At 43.0% G+C, this 22968-nt stretch overlaps 1 protein-coding gene across 3 annotated transcripts in view; it reads left to right on the plus strand.

The window, feature by feature from the left end:
* The first annotated feature begins 16471 nt into the window (after positions 1 to 16471).
* The window catches only part of UNC93A (unc-93 homolog A), a 28218-nt gene continuing 21721 nt past the window's right edge, over positions 16472 to 22968 (plus strand). For all 3 annotated transcript variants that reach the window (XR_003561656.2, XR_003561657.2, XM_005443113.3), the window contains exons 1-3: positions 16472 to 17683; positions 20114 to 20295; positions 21091 to 21320. Coding sequence is in view for 1 of the 3 variants with exons in the window: in XM_005443113.3 (XP_005443170.2) it covers positions 17597 to 17683; positions 20114 to 20295; positions 21091 to 21320 (499 nt within the window). In the remaining 2 variants the exon portion in view is untranslated. The remainder of the gene's footprint in view (positions 17684 to 20113; positions 20296 to 21090; positions 21321 to 22968) is intronic.

The following is a 22968-nucleotide window of genomic DNA, read 5'->3' on the forward strand; positions in this document are numbered from 1 at the left end:
CCCAGCAAAAATAATTTGCAGCTTGGTCTGAAGCCAGGGAAGGCAGTTCCATGACTCTTAGATGATGGGAGATGCAACTCCATTTATTCATGAGTTACTTCTTTTTTTCCTTTCTTTCTGTTTTTTTCTCTGGGAGTACCTGGGCAGTGCCCGCAGGTCCTGGCAGCAGGGCCACCCAGGGAGGTGGCAGGGGGCAAGGGCTGCAAGGGAAGAATGGGGTGCTGGGGCCAGGGTGGGCAGCCCTGGAGACCTCACTGCAAATACTCCCGAAGTAGAACAAACAGGAAAACAGACTGCAGCCACTATTTCCAGAGGAGAAGGCAACAGCTATCAAGGAAGAACATGCGAATCTCGATGAGAAAAAAAAAAAAAAGACGACTAAATCCAGGCAGCTGCTGCCTCACTGGCACTGTCTTCACTGACCGTGCATGTTCCTGAGGGGCAGAGCTGCTGGCAGCTCCATGCAGGCACTGTGCAGGGTAATGCGCCCGGGCAACTGAGGGTAAAGGTGTAAAGGCAGCAGCTTTCAGCAGATGCTGGGAAAAGCCATCCTGTCCTCAGCAACCACTGGAGGAGGAGGCTGGGGTGATGCTATTTGTGTACCTCATCCTCTGCATTTAACTGCCCAAGTTTTCTCAAGAACCTGCTGAGGGAAGAACAAAGACAGCTGGAAGGGAAGCCAGGCGCTGCCCTCCTCGTGCAGCCGTAGCTGCCTTCCCACTTACAGTCACTGCTGCTTCTCCCTTTTCTCCCATGGCTTCCTCAGCCCTTACATCTCTCCCTTAATTCAGCCAAGTATTCATCACTAGGCGAAAACTTGAAGGGGGACCAGATGACTTCAAAGAACACAATGGTAAAAGCTGGGCCACCCAGCTAGCCGTTTTCCTCCACGTGTATTTTATGAACTCAGTGCTGGGTTAGTGGTTACAAAAGTAAATCAGGTATTAGGAACTATCAGGAAAGAGACAGAGAACAAAACAGAAAAAACCCTCATCATTATGTTGATATGGTTTGAGGGGGCACAAGAACTTTTTTGTACTTTTGGGTGGTCAAAAGACTCAGAGTACTTGAAGAGTACTTGATCAGCTAAGGGTTACTAAAGAGTACTGTGTCAGATTCTGGAAAATAACCTGAAAACAACTAGGTAGTGGCAGAGAGGAGCACGGTATGCTCTTGCCCCAGCCTTATTCCTCCCCATGCCTTTGCCTATGGCACAGTCAGAAATCAAACTGTGGGGCAGAGGGACCCAAGGCATGCACCGGTACGGCTGCTCTGGGTCCTCACCTCGGTGCATTGGTCACACATAATCAATCTTCAGGTAACAACCCAACCAGGACAGGCACTTGCCACAGGTACACAGGGCCACACATTTCTGTCAGTATAAAATGGGGATAAAACACCACATTCTTCTAATTCACACAAGCAGAAGCAGCAGAGCAGGTTTTGCAGGATTCTGCTCTTCACCCCTGGAAATTTGCTGACACTCACAAATTCCTCTGCTAAGAGACCAGAAGTGAGGCTGAAGGTGCAAGGCATTGACAGATTAGACCCAGAGGGTTTCTGAATTACTGGTTCTGTTTCATTCCTACTCTTTCCTGTTTGGCAAATTCATTCCAGTTTTAAAAGGTCAAGAAGCATTGCAACATTATGTTTGACTAATTGGCCACATAACTTTGTGTCCAGGCTCCCCAGTTGTTCGGACACGGTCAGGAGTGTCAGGCTGATTTTGGTTAACTGGAACATGATGCCCAGAACCTGGGGGCTTCCAGCATTACTGCTTCTAGTGCTACACGTACCTGGGGAACATCAACATGGACTGGCTGCTCTCAGGAAAAAGTGTTTCTAGACTGCACTGGTGGTGGTTGGGTCTGGTTTACTAAGAATAAGTAATTAAAGTCATAGGTGGTTCAGACATTTTTTTCTGCTTCCTGCTGCTTCTTCCAGGGGCCAAGTTTTCCTTGTTAAGCCCCAAGGATAGTCCCTCCTCTATTGCCTGCTCAGGCAAAGGCAGAGCTGGGTGCCCCCAGTAAGGAAGATTGCATGTGGAAGCCTCTTGCCCTTAGGTCCTTCCTGATCCCTGGTCCCAAACCAAACCAGTACTCTCACGTTGCACCTCCATGTTGCTGCTTTTTCCTCTATACCCATTGCTAGGAAGGATGGGTTACAAAACCACTTAGGTCACCAGAATGCCTTCTGGAGAGTTTGCTTTGGTTTATGTTTTTGCCTGGGAAAAGAGATGGCATGCTGATGGAGGCTTTGTTTTGACTCTCATGCTACATGGTATTTTTGTGAAGTCCCAGTTTCACGAACTATGTACAAGGATCTCAGCCCTTATTTTAAAACACACAGTAAGCTGTTATCCTCATAACTATAAAAAGTGAAGACTGTTCTCCAAAACCAAGGGGCAAATGACATCTTACACTTCTGATTCTTGAAATCTTACTGTCTTAAAGACAAAATGATGATGTTAGCAGTTACAGCAAGAGTTCTGGGTATAATTTTGAATATTTAGAATTGGTAGTGCTGTCTTTGTGATCTCATGAGCACAGGGAATGGAAGACACTGAAAAATCATTTCAGACAGCCTGGGGCCGAAAGCAATGCAGTCTCCTCCAGCAGCTTATTAGCTGCTAGAACAGTATCCTCCTGCATGATTGTGCACTCCTGAATGAGTAATATATACTGAACCTGAATATTTCAGTTTGCAACTTGAACAACAATCAGAATCCATATTTGTAATGCATTTCCATCACAGGAGAAAATAAACCTCCCAGAAAATTAGCAAGAAATAAACCTTTTACTGAAAAGCTGACATAGGACACAGGACTAAGCAGGACATCTTGGGTTACTGAATTCAGTCTGACAGGTGCCATTTGTCACTTTCATAAACCGATACAATTATTTTTTAAATTATCTGGGTTTCTCTCAGGTCACTTTCTCTGATAGACACCCCAGAATGTCTTTCCTCTGATGCTTTGACAGCTTGCTTATATGCAGCCTCTATTTAACTGTGGCTACTTCACTGTTACTTGATCTTGCACCGACTTTGTCCTTTAACCTACATAAATCCCCTTCTGTAGTGTGTTTATTTGTAGTCAGCAAGCACACGGATTCTCAGCCTTTGGTTTGCTGTCTTTGTCTCTTCCTATCTAACAGACTCTCTTCCCTCAATCTTTCCCTCCCTTGCCCCCGCCCCCCCCCCCGCCCCCCCTTGCCTTTTTCTTCAGCATGGTTGACTGGGACTGCATGTGATGTCTCCAAAGGAGGGGTCTGGATTTTCTTTCTGTCTCAACAATAGCGTTCTTCTAATGCAGCACATTGAAGTTCTGGGGGGTTTAGGAAGGAAAAAAACCTACCAGTAGTCCCAGTTCAAAACACTCAAATATATGATAATTCAGCATTTAAATCTGAAATGGTTAAGCAAAATAAAAGAGAAGAAGCTATCATTTAAGATTCCAAATCATCCACCCATAAAAGGATGGCAGGAAACTTTAAGACCTAAGTCCCTCCCAACAGCCCATGAATTTTGTGGATAATTGAGCACAGCCTATGTAAACCAGGATGGCACCTGATTTTACACAGTACCTTCCAAAGCTAGAGAGTCTTACAGTTCTTTAAATAGTACCACTTCCCAGATGGCTGCCTTTAGTAGATTACAACTATAATTAGCAATAAGAGGCTAGGGGATACTTCCCATAGGACCTATCTCCTCAGAGGGTCTTTACCCAAGTATGTTGAGACGTGCCTAATACACCTCTGTAGGACCGGCTGTGAGAAACAAATTCAATTCCCCCTTCTCTCTGCAGAGACTTAAGCCCATTTCTCTTACCTCTTGCGAGAAGGGTGCCCAGCCTGCTAGCTTATGGGCTATATGATCCATCTCCTCCTTTCCCACTTGAAAAAAAGATAAGAAGATGCATTAGATGGGGGGAAAAACAGTATGCATGTGAATGATTTTGTAATCCAGTGACACGGGTATTCACCTTGTAGGGGAAGAGGAAATGGGCAGACTGAACAGACTGAATACTGGATCCTGTATGTTATCCTATGTACTAGAAAAAAAACAAACCAAACCAAAACAAAACTATCCTATGAAATAGCAAAACATGGAGCAGGGACCAGATCCAGGTCTCCTCTCCTAGGCGCCATAAGAGTGATGCTTTGAGAGTTGCAAAGCCTTATGTTCTTCTGTGGATCTGCTTCTAACTCCCCACAAATACAAAAAGGGTTCATAATATGCTGTTTCTCCTGCCCTGTGTTTCCCTGTCAAATATAAGAGGAATGGACTGTTTACTCTTTGAATCATTTTGGATAGACTAGCAATACAGTACTCCTATGTGCTCATCAGCAAGGCTTCTAGGAAGATACGCCTGCCTTTACAGGAAATTCATACAGTCTCATTAATGTACTTTGGCTTTCAATGGATGTCAAATCAAGCAGAAAAAAACCCAAACCCCACAGATTAATTATATACCGGCAGTAATGCTCAGCTATTGTCAATCAGAGTAGACTCATTGACTTTAGTGAAAGTACATGCTCCAATATACATGCCTATCAAGTGATTTTCCAATAACCTTTATTTCAGATGGCTTGTTGTATTAAGCCAGGTCTTCCCACCTGTGCATTTAATTAGCTGTCCTTAGATTTGCATATTGCCATCCCTCTTTCCAGTATAGAAAGTTTTTTCCATAGACAGGGGAAGAGTGAAGATCACCTCTGTATTTAAAAACAGATTGAAAAATGCATTAAAATTTGCATGGTTGTCACCAAAATTTCAATTCCTGGGGTGGGGGTGGGGGGGTGGGGGTGTGGGGACTAAGAAAAAAAAGAAAGAATTAGTGTCTTTTTGTTACGAAATATTTGTCGAAGGAAAAACAAAAATAAGTAGCAGCCAGAATGGATTTGTTAAGAAAAAAGTTATGTCACACCAACACAATTTCCTTTCTATAATGGGTAACAGGCTTTGCAGCTAGAGGAGAAGCAGTAGGAGTCACATATCTTTATTTCATTATGTTCCCACCCCTGGTTCATGTGACATTTCCGTAAACCAGCTAGAGTGTTGGTGACACTAGTGCAGGTTGTGTGCAAACCCACAGAGAGCTATGTTCAGTGACTAGGCAGCCTGGTTCACAATTGGAGTGGAAAGGCATAGTAAGAGGTTTGTAGGTATCTGTTCTGGATTTAGTCCTGCTTACTGATTTCACTCATGACCTGAAGGCCTGAACGGAGAAAGAACCAACTACATCTGCAGAAGATATGACACTGAGATCACAAGCAAGACAGGATTAGAATTCAAGATGATATTAGAAGTGTCATCCAAGACTTTTTAGACAGGCGTGTAATCTGCAGGACAGTCGAAATTACCTCCTTGTTCTGCCTGGAATTTGTGAGGCCCCAATAACTGGTTCCTACAGAAGCAAGAATGACTCAAGTTATATATTTGAAGAAGTTTGTAAGAGTAAAAGGTCTGAAACACATTGCCAAGAGAGGTCCATACCACTTATTTACTTGGACATCTTTAGGAAGAGATTCGACAAATTTTTAAGAACTTACCTAGGTGGACGTGATCCTGCCATGAGACAGATGGATGAACCAGAGGAGCTCTTTAAGTCACACGGCACATTTCTTTTTCTCTTTCAACTTTCCTCCTTGGTTCCATATTCTCTCTCCTTGGGAACAACAGAATCAAAAACTTGTTATTTGATTGCCTCATTTCTAAATACAGTGCAATTTTAGTAGCCACACAAAAATAAAATGTTTCTTCATGTTACTAAATTGTCAAATTCCTCCCTTGTTTTAAAACTCAATAGCTTATGTAAATTAGATGCAAATTAGGTCACCGGATTGGTCTGGCCCCTGTTCATAAAGGAATTTCTGTATTAGTTGCTCAAAGTAGTAAGTACATACAAACACAGAATGCCATGACACAGTACCTACACATTACCCCACCCCATCCTTTTGAAGGTGCATTGGCCCTTATGGATCTTCACGCTGACTTTGCAGCTTTTAACATGATGTCTGATTTCTTTTTTCATGAAACTTCTGCCAACACATTTCTAAGGGAGTCTTTGAACCTTTGGAAGGCAGCTTTTTTGTCTTCATTTTATATGCTTTGTGATACTAAACTGGTCTTCACAGAAAGTTCTTAGGGAAAAGCAGAAAGTCACAGACAGAACTCCATTTGGTAATTTGCCACGCCCAGTTTTTGTTAAACAGTCAGATGCTGAAGGAGCAGGTTTCCAGGTTCAAGTTGACAGGTCAACTATATCTGCTACGTTCAGCTTCTCTCTTTATTGACTCATGGCTCAGAGAATGGGGGGGGGAGATGATATGATAAGCAGGGTAAAAGAAAGATCAGCTGTGACATAGGTCAGACTCAGCCTCTTAATAAATATGGAAGAATCACTGAGGAAAATTAGTATGCTGAGCAAGTCAAGGGAAGTTACTGAGAGAAGGTGTCAAATAAGTTCAATACCTGAGAACTGATCTGATGGAAAATGTTCACCAGACAGAAAGACTGCATCAAACCTGAGCAGCAAGTTAAACAGTGTTTCTGAATTCTTAAAGGAAGTTCCTGAAACCCCACAGCGTTTGGAGCACCAGAATGCTCCACTCCAGAAAAAAGGGCCTACTGACAACTCTGCAGGAAAAGTATATAAACCCTACAAAAACTATCATTAGGTATTCCAACTCTGTATCTCTATCTGAATTGTCAGTCCTCCAAAGAAAAAGCTATTTTAACCCAGAGATTTGCACTAGCCCATTACCTGCAAAGATCCAAGGTATGAACCCAAAATGAAGACTTAAGGCACTATTTGTGACTATATGCCTAATTTTGCACTACAACCATTTCTAACAAGCGCTTATACTACCGTGTACTTGTCATAGATGTCATGGATTCTGTAGACCAGCTACTCCTTTCCCTGATAAGGCCATGTAAGGTAGCCAAGCGGTCTGTAAAATAACAGACGCTCTCCATAAACATCTAGTGTCTGAACACGCTGCTCACGTTTGTCCCTAGGAAAAGTCTCAGCAGCAGGGCTTCCTGCCTGAGGAGTACGATTCATCAGCAGAACTTTCCGCAGGAAACTCCCACTATCCTGTATCATTTCATTGGAGAGAAATGTTGGGGTGGTTCTTGGTACAGGAACACTAACTTCAGCCCAGGTTATGTTGTTCCAGGTCTCACAGCAGTTTTTCCACTTATGTTTCAGTACTGTTTCAGTCTATTACACACAATGAGCACAACACACCCTGACTCAATAACTTTAAGTGCCAGCTGATTTCATAAACAATCCCACTGCCTCCAGCGATGAAGTAGCAGAAGGTCTTTCGTTCTGGCCAGTACCTAGCGAGGTCCCTCTGAATCTGCGTCTTGGAGTGCCACTGTTTCCCTATTAATAGAAAGTGCATCTAGGGAGCCTAGACTGATTGTTTTAAGTAGCTGAGATGCCTCATAGAAAGAGGTTTTCCTCCCATGCCTTTATATTTTGTGCAGATAGGATTTCTTTTCTCCTATCAGAATAATATTAATAGAATATTGAAAATAAGTAGAAACCATGAGTGATTACTTTAACATTACACAAAGGAAAACATCTCCTCACTAGGAGGGTAGCACAGCATGGGGAAGGCTGTGAAAGCTCCATCCTTGGAGGTTTTTCAAGACCCGAGCTAAACAAATCCTTGGCTGATCTGACTTAGTGCTGGTGGCAACACTGCTTGGAGTAGGAGGTTGGAGTAGGTGACATCCAGTGCTCCCTTCCATCCAATATTCATGTGATTCTGTGACTTTTATCCAAAAGGATCAACTTCCTTCTTTCAGATCTGCAGCAAACGTATAATATAATGCAGTTTGATTTTTGCTTCCCTCAGATATACATACATTTTCAGCAGTCTCTCAATTATAAAAGTCAATTTCACAGTCAGTAAATGGCTCATGTATTGATTCTCATCTACTAAATCCAAGCAGCTCCTCAAACAACAATATACTGGTGATGTACTGAGGGCTAAAAGAAATTACTCACATTTACAGGGAGAAAAAGCACAAAGCTACAAATTGACCACCTCCCCTCAGTACTGGAGCTATAATTTCAAATGTCAAAAACCTTTGACATGCCTCATAGGTTACATCTTTAGGAGAGCCGTCCTTCTGTTTAAAAGCTGAAATGAAAGAACCTTCACCCATTTTGAATTTTAATTTCAGCAAACACTTTAGACTGCAATATTTAATTTATTTCTCTGAGGTCTGAGTTACTCACGCTGCCAAAGAATTTAGCTCTGTCTTAGCAGAAGCTGATCTCCATTGGAATTCTGCACCTACACCTGAAACTTAAATAGAAAGGAGGAAGATTTAAAAGTATAATTAATTATAAGCCCGTATCATGACCTTGACTTGTAAAGGGTAAAAGAATGCTTGCAACCCAAAACAGATGCTTGAGCAATACACATTTTAAAACCAAGCCCAGAATGCTTTTGGCCCCTGGGATTAAGCTCCTGGTGGTTCTCCAATAGCAATGCAAAGGACAAGAAGCTGATGACTCCTTCTGGCTGGGTTATCATCTCTGCAGAGGAATTCTGCACAGCAGACAGCTAGGTTATAGCCTGCACCGTTATGTACCAAACCATGTCTCATTACAGCTCCAGTTCCAGTCAAAAGCTACCACAAACAGTTCAATTCATATTGAAGTCCCACTTGTTTTTTACCATTCCTCTCCATTGTAGGAGGGCTTCTGGAGAAACAGCCCTTGCGTCCCACACCATCTAACTCCCATGCCGGTCAAAGGCACCAGAGCTGTTCCCAGGGGCTGTAGTTTAAAACAGCCTCAAAGCCCAATAAGAGTTCAGCTTAAAGGAGGTGAAGTATCAGAAGGAACTGGACATACTTACACATAAAACTAGACTAATGCATGCTTAAAACCCTCTTCACGTGTGTTCTGGTCTTTTAATAGAGAGGTGTGAATGTGTATCTTCTGCCTCTGATCATTACAAGAAGATGTGAAGATTTTTCTTGTTTAAGGGTTTGGTAATCAGAAAAAGAGGCCACTAGCTTGTCGGCTTTTCTCTAACCACTCCAGTAAACCCCCTGGTGCTCCCTCTCCGTATGATGTGGTTTTATTCTCTAAGTTTCTTCTCCCTTGCAGGGTAGGCATCTCACAATGAAGAGGCACTGAGATTTTCTGTAGTATACTCTGGATTTCTTCCTATTTGTCTGTTTAAGAAAAACACATAGTCACTTAAAAAGCTAGCTCTGGAACAGAATGTTTAAGATAAAACTTAATCAAGTCAGTCTTTACTGCTGAATAATTAAAGCTACCATACCTCCAGAGGACTGGCAAGGAGAAATCCATGTTTAGTATTTTTTTTGTAATTTCTGACAGTCAAGTATATTGAATATATTTTTTTTTTAAGTAGCCACAAACATATTTTGTCCACTCAGGTCTGCTTGTTGGCCTTAGGGAATCTAGCAAAGAGAATGGAAATGCCTTTTCTCACAGAGCCTATTGAAGTTAGCAGTCTGTTAGGAACTAGATATTGCTTCTAGATTTCCTGCCCACTAAGCTCGCCGTTTTTCCTCCACATTTCTCCAGAGTTGTTCTACAATGCTCGGAAGTCTTTAGCCTCCTGCTTAAGCTGACTTCACCAAGCTTTAACTCTCTCATGTGGGAAAGCCAAGGGGATCCATCCACTGGCATATGAAGGACTGAATCTACTGTTGCCAAAGCCAGCAGTCTTCCAGTGGTTGCACTGGATCCTGGAACAGAATCTGTGAGTGATTTAATAGGAAAAAAACCAACAATGATGACTTTCCAGAGATACAATTCAGGCTGAAACTATTTGTATGCAGTGACTATTCCTGTGGTACTGCTAAATGACTAAGGAATTAGTGGTAACAGGATGTCACTTTTCACCTTCAAGTCCCCACTAAGTGTCCACCACACCATGCTGGGGGTGACTGATAGTCTTCACCATCCTGAAGTTATGGAATGGCTTCTGTGAAATGGACTGAGTGACTGATCAGTGATCTCAGTACTTCTCTGGAGGCAGGGGCAATTTGGTGGAATATCAACAGTTGATAAGAAATGAATAGACAAACAAGAATACAATCAAAACAGTGATTACTCACATTTCAGATGATATACAAGAGTGGAGTTGTAGCTGTCCTGTCTTCCAACATATTGTTTCTTGGTTCAGGGCCCACATAAGGACTAACAAAATGAAGAGGAGTTTCCAGAGAAGGGTGGGATAGGAGTTTTGCGATCCTTATGAGCATGCTGGGGCAGTTTCTTTAAAGATCAGCGCAAGATTAAAGATAACACAGAGGGCTTGCTAGTCTTCCTGAAGCAGATGTGAAATGTGAAGCTTGTTCAGAGCAGCAACCGCCAAGACGTTCCCACCTGGACTCTGGTACCTGTTTCCAGGGAGATCTATCATAACTCCATAATTTCAAAGTACAGGAAGCCACCTGAAAAGGTAATTTGATTTGTTTGAACACAAGGAGATGCAGACTAATGGGCCTGAGACTTGAGGGATTTGTGTGGGAGAAGGCAGGGCTGCGGATGGGAGGAAAAGGGACAGGGATAGCTGGTAGAGAAACAGTGTCATCGACAGCTGCATGATTCACCAATACTTGGGCAAGGGAAAGAGTCTGTTGCTCAGACGTGCGAGAGACTCTCTGTCACCACAGGGGAAGGGTATGGAACTTCCTCATATTTTCTGTCACGAAAAAGGCCAGGTAAAACAGGTAACCCCCTGCCCCAGGCAATCAGTGATACCTACCGGGACAGGGAAGAAGTTTTATTTTCAAAATTTACTGCAGGAAAGAAAACAACAAAATTGCCTATTCTGATTAATTCTAATAGATCTCTTGTGCCTATAACAACTCCTTTCTCTCATGCCATACTGCACACCGGCCTGTACAGAACAGCCATTTTTTTATGTTCCGCTCTCAAGAGCCCCTGCTTACACTTCTGCAGCTCGGTAGCTACTGCTCGTATAGTGGTAACAGCATCTTCAGTGACAGAAAGCTGAAGCGAGTGGGAGCAAGGCTTATAGAGAGAGAGACCTATGCTACCTTTTCCTTTTATCTGCCATAGATATTTACATCGATGGCAAGTTGGTAAATAGGTGGCAAATATTCTCTTAGATCAGTGTCCACCCAATGGGCACAACCAACGGACAAATGAAAGGTGGCAGGCACTGGAGAGCGAGAACCTCCACATCCTGGGAATGCTACACTGATACGCCTTTAAGCTATCCCGCTGTCTGGGATCAAGCCCCATTCTCCTCCCCCTTTTGTTTCCACAAGCTGATAAACTGGTCACAAATCTTTGCAATAGCCTTTCAAAATCAGGGGCTTCCTGGCTAAGCATTATAGACCTTTTTTTTTGTGCTAGCTTGATAGTGGACATTAATAACACGAGCAGCCAGCTCTGAACTAAAAAAGGAAGGTGAAAGGACAGGGTCTGGGTTGCTGACAGTCCCATCCTATCCTCCCAGCCCACGTCATGGGTGTGTATAAGGAATTTGTGGTGCATGCTCATCTGAACAACCAGTATGCAGTCCAGCAGTTTCCAGTAAATGGCTCTTAAGACTTCAGAGCCGCTGCCATACAGAAGTCTATTGTTCATATGCAGGACCCGCCTCCCCAGCCTTTCGTTACAAAAGCACAGATCACAACAGTGGCATGTTGATCGTAACAGGGTGTTAAGTCTTACCAACTGAGTCACAGCCACTGCTTTAGGATAGAAATGGGTTTACCCCAGCTATTTCAAAACATCCAAAATGCAGGACAAAGCGCATGTACAATGTCAGTGGTCAGGCAACAGTTTTAAGGAGGTAAAATGTGAGTAGGCTGAGTCTGAACCAGATGAAAGCACCTTTTAATAAGAGAATGAATGCAATACTGGTTTCTGATGGAGAAACAGGGGGTTGTTCACGGGGAAGCTGTCAGCCTGGAGAGGCTGATCTCCTTAGGTGTCCTCTGCAGAGAGGTCGTCTGCCACACAGGGGCAGGGGTTTACCTTCAAAATGCTTGAATCTCTCCCAAGGTTAGACTTAGTGTCTGTGAACACTTTCATAGATGTGTTCATGCATTGAAAGTTCCCACCACGAGAGATGGAAATCACAGGAGGTAACATCTATAAGAAGCCTAACAGTTACGGGAACTATTTTTCTGTCTCATAACAATTTTTGAGTGAGTGTCCTGGTTTTGACTGGAATAGAGTTAATTTTCTTCTTAGTGAGAAACACTTCTACAATGCTGTGTTTTGGATTTAGTACGAGAATAATATTAATAACACACTGATGTTTTTAGTTGTTGCCACGTAGCACTTAACTCTAAGTCAAGGAGTTTTCAGTTTCCCATGCTCATGCCAGTGAGTAGGTGCACAAGAAGCTGGGAGGGGACACATCCAGGACAGCTGACCTGAACTAGCCGAAGGGATATTGCATATCATACAATGTCATGCTCAGTATATAAACTGGGAGGAGTTGGCTAGGGGCTGACAATCGCTGCTCGGGGACTGGCTGGGCATCGGTCAGCAGGTGGTGAGCAACTGTATTGTGCATCACTTGTTTCCCTTGGCTTTTATTCCTCCCTCTCACACTCCTCTTAGTTACAATTATTATTGTTGGGATTTGGTTTGTTGTTTTTTTTCCTCCTTGATTTCAGTTATTAAACTGTTCTTATCTCAAACCACAGGTTTTACCTTTTTCCAATTCTTCTCCCATCCTACTGTGGGGGAGCGAGAACCTGTGTGGCACTGTGGTTAAACCATGGCAGTGAACCTGGACTGGAGCCACGTCATCCTATCCTAAACTGAGTCCTGCCTTTATTATGGAGGCTATATTGGTTATTTAGACAGCTGCATTTAGCAGAGCAGACAAGTGTCCTGTGGGGAAAGTCTCCCATGTGGTTCTCCTGATAGAAAAGTCACAACTTCATCCAAGCCTATGGCCTGCACCCTCTCTGCTCTTTTTCCATTTGGTCCCACTTCTACCATGAGCTGGCTCCCAGCCCAGAAAACAAGGCGTGTGCCCTCCTCTTCCTTAAGTGATAGATGATGGGGCTGGAAAAGAGCCTCATGAGATATTATGAGCAGTGTTGACGGAGAAGGGAGAGAGACCTTACAGCTAGTGAGGCTAAAAGTAGTGTAGCAGTCTGTGAGACGGGAACACCACCAGTAGTTTTCAGGTAACTCCCTTAAGAAGCAAAAAGTCCATTGGCACTCAGGAGATGAGGGAAGGAAGAAGCAGAGAGACAAAGGCAGGGTAATGGCTAGGGAACAGTAAAAGGAAAAAAGCAGTAAGGAAGGACTACATACATCAAGGACATAAAGGGAGATTGAGATTGACAGTTTGGTGCCTCCAGGTAGGATTCAGACAGAAATGGCATACCAATGTCTATGCAGCCATGCATGTAGAGGGGCCTTGGGAGAACAGATGAAAGGACAGCATCTGTGGATGCATTGCATGATGGAAAAGGAGCAGTATTTGAAAGGAGAGAAGGAAAATACAAGAAATTTGGAAATTAGAGCTGAAATGCTGGAGGAGGGGGAGATGTTTAGACCTTTAAAGGCACACAGGAGCAACTGACACTGCTGAAGCCTTTGGCCCAACAAAAATTATTTTCCTCCGATTTGTGGCCGGTAAGAGTTCACTGACCAACAAGTCCCTTCCGACCCCCTTCCCAGGCAAAACCAGCTTTTACTGCTTAATCTGTTCAGCTCTGCGTTATGAGCCTCACATCTGAGTTGTGACCCTCTCTCAACATGTAACAGCCAGTATTTTCTAAAGCCCCTTCAGGAATGGCTGGGTTTCGTAAGGCACGTGCATCAGTTTTAGCCATTCCTGTATCAATTCCAAAATCAGCAGGGCACCAGTGCAGGTGAAGGAGGAGGGGAAGAACAGAGCAACATGGCCAGGCTTTTGCAGCAAGAAAGGAAACGCCGTGTAGGCAGCCTGGGCCAAGCAGCCCTGAATTTTAATTAGCCCCTTTTCTTCTGAAGGGGCTAATCAAAATGGAGAACTCGGGCACTGGGCTGGCAGGTGAGAACACTGCAGGTTTGTCAGGACAGGCTAATTTCCTGGGAGAACAGGACTTTGGGAAAAAAGAGTGGCTGCAGTAGTTGGATGTGCCTGGGCATGTCCTAGGATTCAGCCACACTTTCCTATGCCATCTGCAAACTGTGAAAGATTTTTCACATCTAGACCATTTAATGTTGCCTGGCGCACCAACCTTATGTTTTACAGTTACCCCACTCTCTGGAGAAGTACCTTACTGCCTCAGGACACTCACACTGCTGCAGCCCATGAAAGGTGTCTTCTGTGTGACAGCCCCAGGAGGTGGGCAATTGGGGCAGTGGTAGCTTAGTCAAAGGAGTGTCCCAACTGTCCCACTTAGTCTCTGGAAAGACATTATAGGGCTCATGTGTCTAACAGGGTGGGTTAAACAGCAGCAGCATGGGTTCAACCGGCTGGGAGTGTGAGTCAGGTGGTTTTCTGTAGCTTACCAAGAAGGACCATGCAATCTGCTGGCTTTACCACAGTTGAGGGCTCCAAATGCAAGACAGCATATTGAGGGCCTGGTAGTACTGCTACAGCTCAGGACAGCAGGCTGATGTTCCCCTCTAGTACATCTGCAGTGCCTTCACCATGGAAAAAGGGGAAGAATGAGTTTAATTTTGGAACATGTAGACTCTATGTCCACTCTCCCCTCTTCCCATCCTTTTGTTTGGAGGCATCCATGGGCAAGCACATGTCCCCTGCACCTCCTGTCAGTGTCAGCTCCTTGGAGACCAGTGCCAGTTAGGGTCAGCTCAGAGAACAGCTCTTGCAACACTTGTCCATATTATGTGGGTGGCCAAACCATGGGCCAGCTGGCATATAAAAATACTCATCTTTTCTACAGATAGACTCAAAGGATATCATCGTATACCACCAAGGAGCTAATCAATTAAAAGCCTCCCAAGGCAGAAATCCTACGGTGAGTGTTCTGGGTGTAGGGTAATTTTTTTTGTTATTGTTGTTAAAGTAACTGCCTAAACAATATATTTAACCAGCCAAGAGTAAATAGGGACATTATAATTATGAAGCGCAAACCCCTCCGAAGATTAGCCTCTGGTACTATAATCTTTTGAGCAAAGGCTGTCCTTATTTACACTGAGAAAATAAACATGGGAAAACAAACGTAATCAGCTGTGGGATGGAGTCATCAATTAACTAGCCTCTTCTATCTCACATTTTTGTGATTGCATTCTGCGAGGCATTTCAGTTTGGTGGCTGCAGTCTCCTATAGGAAAGCTGGGCCCAAAATGCAGTGCACAGCTCCTGAGGGTCACTTAATCTTAGTTAGGCTGGCAGAAAGAATGAAAGAGGTGTCAAGGGTGATACACAGCAGGCCTGCCGGAGCCTCCGCTGCCTGGTACCAAAGGAAGAGATCCTCTGCCTTATCAGATCACCTTGGTAAAGACTCCTAAGGAGGGGCTCAGGACCAGGCAGTTGGATAAGCCACAGCTCTGGGCAAGGGATGTGGAATAGACTGAAATGTCTTTGATCAGTTGAAAGGAGAGAAAAAAAACCTCCACAAACCCCCCCACCATCCTCCCCAGTATACTCTTCAAGGCTGTGCTGCTGAGAGGACGTGACTGAGGAGTTAAGAATTCCTCCAGAGCAGAAGCAGCAGATCTGCTGATCAGATAACCTATCCAACACTACATTTTAAAAATAGCATCCAGTTAATGCTGATTTTTTTAAAGCTGTGTTGTTATTACTGCTAATGTCAAGAAAGAGCACTAAAATAAAGCCTTTTATAACTGAGTGCACTTTGCACTATCCTTGGTTCTTGCCTCTGCTGGAGCAGGTGATAATTATACTTTTATTTAGGTTAAGCATTATTCTTACATTTTCTCATTCATTTTTCTAGTGGTTTTAAACCTGTGATCTCAAACCCCTAAAATTTTGCAGACTGTTTCTATGGGATCCAAACCAGAAACAAGCATGTTATCACCAGGTATAATTTTTTTCTGAAATGTCTTGACCTGAAAATTGCAAGAGTCTACAAATCTAAAAAGACTGGAAAAACTACCACCAGTTTCATTTATAAGCCTTGTAGAGGATTACAAATACTGCAAAACAAGAGCAGCATTGTGATCTACTTGAAAGTGTTTGCATGCTGAGCATAGTAGTCTGGAAAACAAAAAGCCAGCATTTCACTATCTAGGCTTGCAATATAGAAGTGCCATTAACAACAGAGAATTAGAAGATTTTATTTTCTGTGCTATTTCATTCAAGAAGATTATAAGACAAAAGAAGAAAATGAAAAAATCACATACTGGAATTTTCTCCGAAGTAGAAACTAGCTGTGACCTCTTTAATGTATTAAATGAACTAATGCGTTAAAGCTTCCCGCCCCCCCCCCCCCCCCCCCCCCCGAGTGTCCCCGCGGGAAGCAAAACCGTGCCACCTAGTGGGGTTTAGATCAAGTCTTAGCGGTGCGTTGCCACCAGACACTGCAGACATCCTAAAGACCACCTCCGCCTGAATCTGTCGACGTTATAGCACGGACTTTATTGGGATTCCACTTTGCTCCCAAGTTCAAATCTCTCCTCTGCTACAGCTGCAGGAAGGGTCTGTTCGACGTGCCAGGCTTAGGGGCAAAGAGGACTTTGCTCAGTAGGGGAATATTCAAAAACTCAGTGAGGACTTGCAGCATGGTCAGTGCCTCAAGAACAAAAGGACAATGCAGTTTCAAAAGGGCAGGCTCTGAAAACGGGGGAAAGCAGGGGCACGCAGGGCAAGGTGGGCTGGCTAGGAGGAAAGTTTTCACTCCTTGAATCAGGTAGCCCTGGCAAGTGCATCCCACAAAGGCTGGGTTTTTTCTGGGTACCTGCTAAATTCATGCTTCTTGGCTTCTGGGCTGATGGGAAAGATGGGAAATAGTGATCTTCATGAGTATGACTTAGTCAATTTGAAACACCAAAGCCACAGAGTTCACCAAGGAGGAAGACTCTCCCGCTTGCCAAGCAGCCAGCAACTTTGGTTCGCTGCACTGCCCAGGTATAGAGCTGGTGTACAGACAACGCTGTAACACAATCGATCTCATTTCCTAGTATGCTTCCTTAACCTTAGCTGAGCAATTGGCCTAACATAGATTTCAGTATGATCCTTTAGTTTTCGCCCTTTATGGATTAGTGTATCTTTATGACAGAGCATCATTTCACTGCTTGCATTTTTCTCCTTTGCTAGTGATAGCAGAGAGCCATATAATGTATGACTGCAAGACTAAAATTGGTCCAAGTGTTGCAAGTGACTTTTATACCTATCTAATAAAACCTGATAGATGTCCTTTGGGAGCACTCGTTATTGCCTCTGTCACAACTGGTAAATGAGTAACAATTCCATAAAGAGTTTTCAGTATCAGTAAAAGTAAAGTTCATTGGCCAATCCTCAAATAATTAACAACTTTTTCCACTACCAGTGCAGTGAGACGTGACCTCTTCCAACGAAACATAAGCTGTTTTTCTCCAACTCAGTGCACCCCCTGGAATAATTGGATCAGCTCTGTCTACTGCCAGACCTTTTGTCTTGTATGAATCAACATGGAAAGGAATCTTAAGAATGTTTTGGTAATATCTTTTGGATTTTTACTTCTCTTCACTGCTTATGGAGGACTCCAGAGTCTACAGGTAAGCGGAGTATCTCCCACTGGCTGGCAGGGCATTAGGCCACCTACCTGGTAGTGCAAAAACTGTCAGTCTTTCCACAGTTTCTGGGAGGAAGGCACGTGCAATTATTTTTTATGAGGTGGGTTAGGACATCAGCTGGCTGCAGGTTAGTATTCGTCATCCAGATCCATAGCATTTTTTAAATATTTTATTCTAGTACTTCTCAAACAGTTTGAATAATCGTGTCAGACTTACTTCTTTAGGCCCATAAAAGTTGTTTGGGTGAAAACTAAATTTTTCTGAGATTTTTCTCAAAAGAAGACATTGCAAAATGAAAAACAAATTCCATTTCTGGAAAGGGTTTGTTTTGAATATTTCTAAATTGTTTTATATTTATTATTATACAGCAACGTGGAATAATAAAAATGTATGCCAAATCCATTAAATGACTGAAGTATAAATAATACAATAATTCCTGGCATCATGATATAACATAATAATAAAAAATTTATTTTAAATCAAAGGCAGCTGTGGCTTGTATTGGCATGAACATCTTAAACCACAGTAGCAGAGACGGGTTTCAAGAATGACTTGAAGGCTCAGAATACCATCAGATCTCGCTGGTTTAGCACAGCCAAAATAAAAGACTAAGGGTTACTGTTGCTGTCTATGAATACTTCAGAGTAGATAATCACAAGGAGGAACTTCTCAAACTAGAAGATTCTGCTGGTCTGATAACAAATAAGTGGATATAAGCCATCCATGAGTAACTTTAGGCAGGATATTAAAATATGACCCTGATCAATTAGCTTGGATTTTCTCACTGGTGTGGGCATCTATATGTTTTAAAGGTGGAGTCTGATACATACCATGATGTATTTGTTTGCAATAACAAGGAGCTGACCTCATTCCAGGAAGAGGGCCCTGCTCTGCACATCTCCTCCCCTCCTTGAGCAGTTTCTGTTTGCTGACACTGTCAGATTCTGAGTTCAGGGAAGTTCTGCAAAAACAGTCCCAAAAGTGGATGGAGATGTTATGAGCTGGGCAAACTAATGAGGCAGGGGAAAGACAAACCCAAGAAGCCACAAGTTAGCCCCATAACCTGAAACGGTGCACGCTCAGGTTAAGTGCTGGAACATAAAGCCTCCCTAATGCTGCAGGAGGGAGTGGTGCCAATTCATGAAGTATCCCTCTTCTCTCTTCATTTTGTTCTGCTGGTTAAAGAGGACTTGCTAAGGTGCAATCAGCAATAAGTTATTTTACTATATTGTAGCCTGCAGGAGAAACATTGAAAATTTTCGTCATTTATTCATTTATTTCCATTCCCAACCACTACCATCACCACCACCAAAAAAGCCTCAAAAAAACCAAAAACCCCACAAAAGAAACCAGTAACAAATCAGCTAATTATATGATTTTGAAGGCCTGGCTTCTAATTTGTCAGCTGTAGCTGACAAAACCAGGCATGTGGTATTTCAGAAATAAGATCTCTGTTACCAGGAAAGCTCTTTGCCTGTTTACAAAACAACCATTCTGATTCTCAAATGTGTTGACACTGCTCAACAGAGCACCTCCTCACCTCACGGTCCTGATCCCTGCTCCTTGCCAAGGGTGCTGCCCAGCTGCCACCATTGTCCTGCATGGCTGGACCACACAGCCACCACAGGGCTTGGAAGTGTTTGGAAATGTTCAGTGCAAATACCAGCCGCCCCCCTCTCCTCCAGCACTCTCCAAAGCTACCCTCCCAGCATCCATTCCCCCTTCCAAAGTCATACTGGATTGTGTCAGCTTTTAATGAAAACAAACAGGAAAACACTGTTAAGCAGCATCTTGATCTTCTCATTGCAACTTCCACAGTGTCAAGCCAAGAGGAGAACTATTTGGAGCGTAAAAATATAAAACCTGGTTAGATCAGTAAAATGTTATTCCTCCCTTGAGAAAATATGGGTAAATCAATTACTTCCAATTACAAAGGGCTGCTGAAAGCATATTAATGTATTTGGACCTTGGCCTCAGAAGAATTTAGAAATTAGCAGACCCATAGTTTAAAGTAAATAATCTTCCACTGTTGTTAAGTCAGCCCTTGCAATGCAGATCTGAGGATATTCCTGCCTGAGACAAAAAGTGAAGGCCAAGAAAAGAAGTTGCCCTTCATTCAGCTTGTTTTCAAAGAGAAACTCCAATGAATTACATTAAATAATCTAAAATCTGACTTACCAAGGCTTTGACTCTAAGCAATCCTCACCTGGTTTTGCATCGTATTTTGACAAATGGGCTATCATTGTGAGGGAAACCATGAATCCATAATCAGGCTGCTTTGGGGAAAAGAGACAGTACTACACAGCCGCAGCTTCTGTGTGCCTCTATTTCTGCCTGAAGCCTCTCTCCATATGCCATAATAACATGTCCCTGTGATAAAATTTGTCTCAGCCACTGTTTTTGTCCATGCAGAGCAGTCTCCACTCAGAAGAAGGCCTGGGCGTTGCTTCCCTAAGTGTTATCTATGCTGCACTCATCTTCTCATCCATGTTCCTCCCTCCAATCCTCATCAAGAAGCTGGGCTGCAAGTGGACCATCACAGGCTCTATGTGCTGCTACATCGCATTCTCCTTAGGGAACTTCTATGCTAGCTGGTACAATTTAAATACTTTAACCCTGTCTATTGTGTTTGAACAAAAACAGTAAGGGCAAAACTCTTTTTCTTAATTCCTATGCTACCTCTCTGTTGTGGATTTGAAAGTTGGATGCAAAAGGTGTTACCTGCAAGAAACATGGATAAACAAATCCAGTAGCAGGTGAAGCAGAGAGGTGAAAATGTGCAAAAAGCCAGAAAGAATGCATCCATCCACCTACCTGAAGCTGCTTCTTTAGCTCATGTGTGTAGCAGAGATTTCCCTTCAGAAAAGGAAAAAAACCCACAAAATAAAACAAAACAAACAAACAAACAAAAAATGAACAGAGATTTTGTTTAAAATTACTTTTAGGACTGTTTTTGAAAAGACTGAAGGGAAGGCTGCCTTCCAGCCAGTGGCTCTGAGAGCAGAGGACCACAGGAGGAAGCCAGCTCCTGCCTTGCCCTTGCCCTTTCAGAGGTGGATGAACAACGTCAGCTCTCCAGTGGCAGGGGACACAACTCCACAAAGGAAATTTGTTGTGATCCACCTTCTGAAGGGCAGGTGCAATTTAATTCTCCATTACGTAAGCACAGAGCTGGCCAGCCTAGGCCTAGCCCCTGGACACAGCAGGGGGTGCTTGCACATCCTAAACCTCTTAGGACTGCCCCTTTCTTGGTTCCATGTAACAGATTTATTGAATCACACACAGGAGAAATCTATTTCTTTGATGTCTCTTTTTGCCTCTGGATCTTTGGGTAAATGATTATTATGCTAATGGATAATAACTATGCTAAATAAAGTGTTCTTTGGCAGGTACACACTAATCCCTACCTCTGTGATCCTGGGCTTAGGAGGAGCACCACTCTGGTCTGCCAAATGCACTTATCTCACTGTTGCTGGCAATTTATACGCTGAGAAAGCAGGAAAAAATGGGAAAGACATTATCAACCAATACTTTGGGGTCTTCTTTCTGATATTTCAGTCCTCTGGCATCTGCGGAAATCTTATCTCATCCTTGATATTTAGTCAAGCTTCTACCAAAGGTAAAATATATTTAAAAATCTTGGCCCTACTTTCTATAAACATCTGCTAGTTCTAGACAGTTAAAAGGTAGATTTCTGTAGCTGAGCCCTCATAGTCAGTGAAAACAGACACTTCAGATGGGAGTTAGCTCTAGATATCTAAAATACATGGGCTAAATTGCTCTCTGGAAGTGTCTATTTTCTATCAACCCTTCATCAGCTATAAAGACAGTTCAGACAACTAGCTCAAAAATAGAAGTCTATTGAATTCCTTTTGAATTCCACTCCTGTGTTATAAAGCATAGATAGGCTGGATGGCAGTGACGGTCTTTCACATCTGACTTCCATTTAAAGTGGATTAAAACAAAAGGCAAAACACTGAAGCAGCTCTTTCACGAAGCTTGTAGTATTGGATTAATTTGCTGTTAAACATTCAAGGTTAGTCAAGCTGATGCTGGTGCTTGCTGAAAATGAGTGCTTTACAGAATTGTCAAGGAACAGAAGAAGCTGTTGGCAGGAGTCTGCATGCCAGGGCTCCTCTGCTGTATTTCAGGCTCAGGCAGCAGACGCCGATGTAGCTTGAAGAAATCACTTAACAGTGCTGCCCTCGTTTCCCATGCTTGTAATTGATGTAAGTTTTAAAAGGGCAGTTCTGAAGATAAATTAATACTTGGATGCCACTTCAGAGATTCAAAGTGCTACAGTGTATTGTCATCGCAGTCTCCCATGAATTCCCTATCCTGTCAAATTCAGAACAGGATGGACATGGAAAGTGATTTCCATATACACTGCTACTATGAATAGCAAGAAGTTACCTCTCTTCCCTGGCTCAGTTAAACAGTATGTCCTCTGGAGGGTATTCAAATAGGTATAAGGTTAAAACTAAATGTCAGGGAACTAGAATTACGTTTTAATCTTTGAATCCTTGGGTTTATGGCAAAGTACTCGTCACAAAGTGTGATACTTAGGCTAAATCATGCTTCTTCTAAACCCAAGCAACTGTAGATGAAACACCATCGAAGCAGAATGCTAAAGGACTGTATCAAGCGCAACAGAGCCCTGCTGACCTGATCAGTGAGCCACACAATGTCTTCGGAGGGACTGCCTCTTCTGATTTCATTTGCAGGGCAGAGGCTGTGGTGCAGCTATGGGGTTTGCACAGACTGCAACCATTTTACTCCCCTCTGCTTCACAGCACATATCATATTAGGAGGATTAAAATACTCTTTTTTTTTTTTAGTCTTGCGAATCCCCTCCTAGTTTTACATCTGGGGATCTTCCTTTAAATTCTAAAGAAACTCTTTTATTTCTTTTATATTAATTACATTGGATTTCAGGAAATGCTGCGTTCCTGGGTGGTGTGCTGTGAACAGCTCTCAAAGCCAAAGGCCTTACATATCTTCACAACAGTGATGAGCAGCCATACCATAAAATTCCCAACTATGCCTTCTCAGTGAGACTCAGCTTTAACCTAGACCTAGAGGGTGCTTCTTGGGGGGGCGAGGGGGTAAGGATCTCCAGCCACTCACTTCTTCTGCTCTCTTCTAACATATCCACCCATATTGTCCATGTACTTAAGATATATAATTTCACTGAGCAATTGGAAAGATATGGTATGTATTTGCAGAATCAAAATGCATAAAATACAGATGCATATGTACACTTGACA

The sequence above is a fragment of the Falco cherrug genome, chromosome 6 (assembly GCF_023634085.1).
Source record: "Falco cherrug isolate bFalChe1 chromosome 6, bFalChe1.pri, whole genome shotgun sequence".
NCBI classification, from domain to species: Eukaryota; Metazoa; Chordata; class Aves; order Falconiformes; family Falconidae; genus Falco; species Falco cherrug.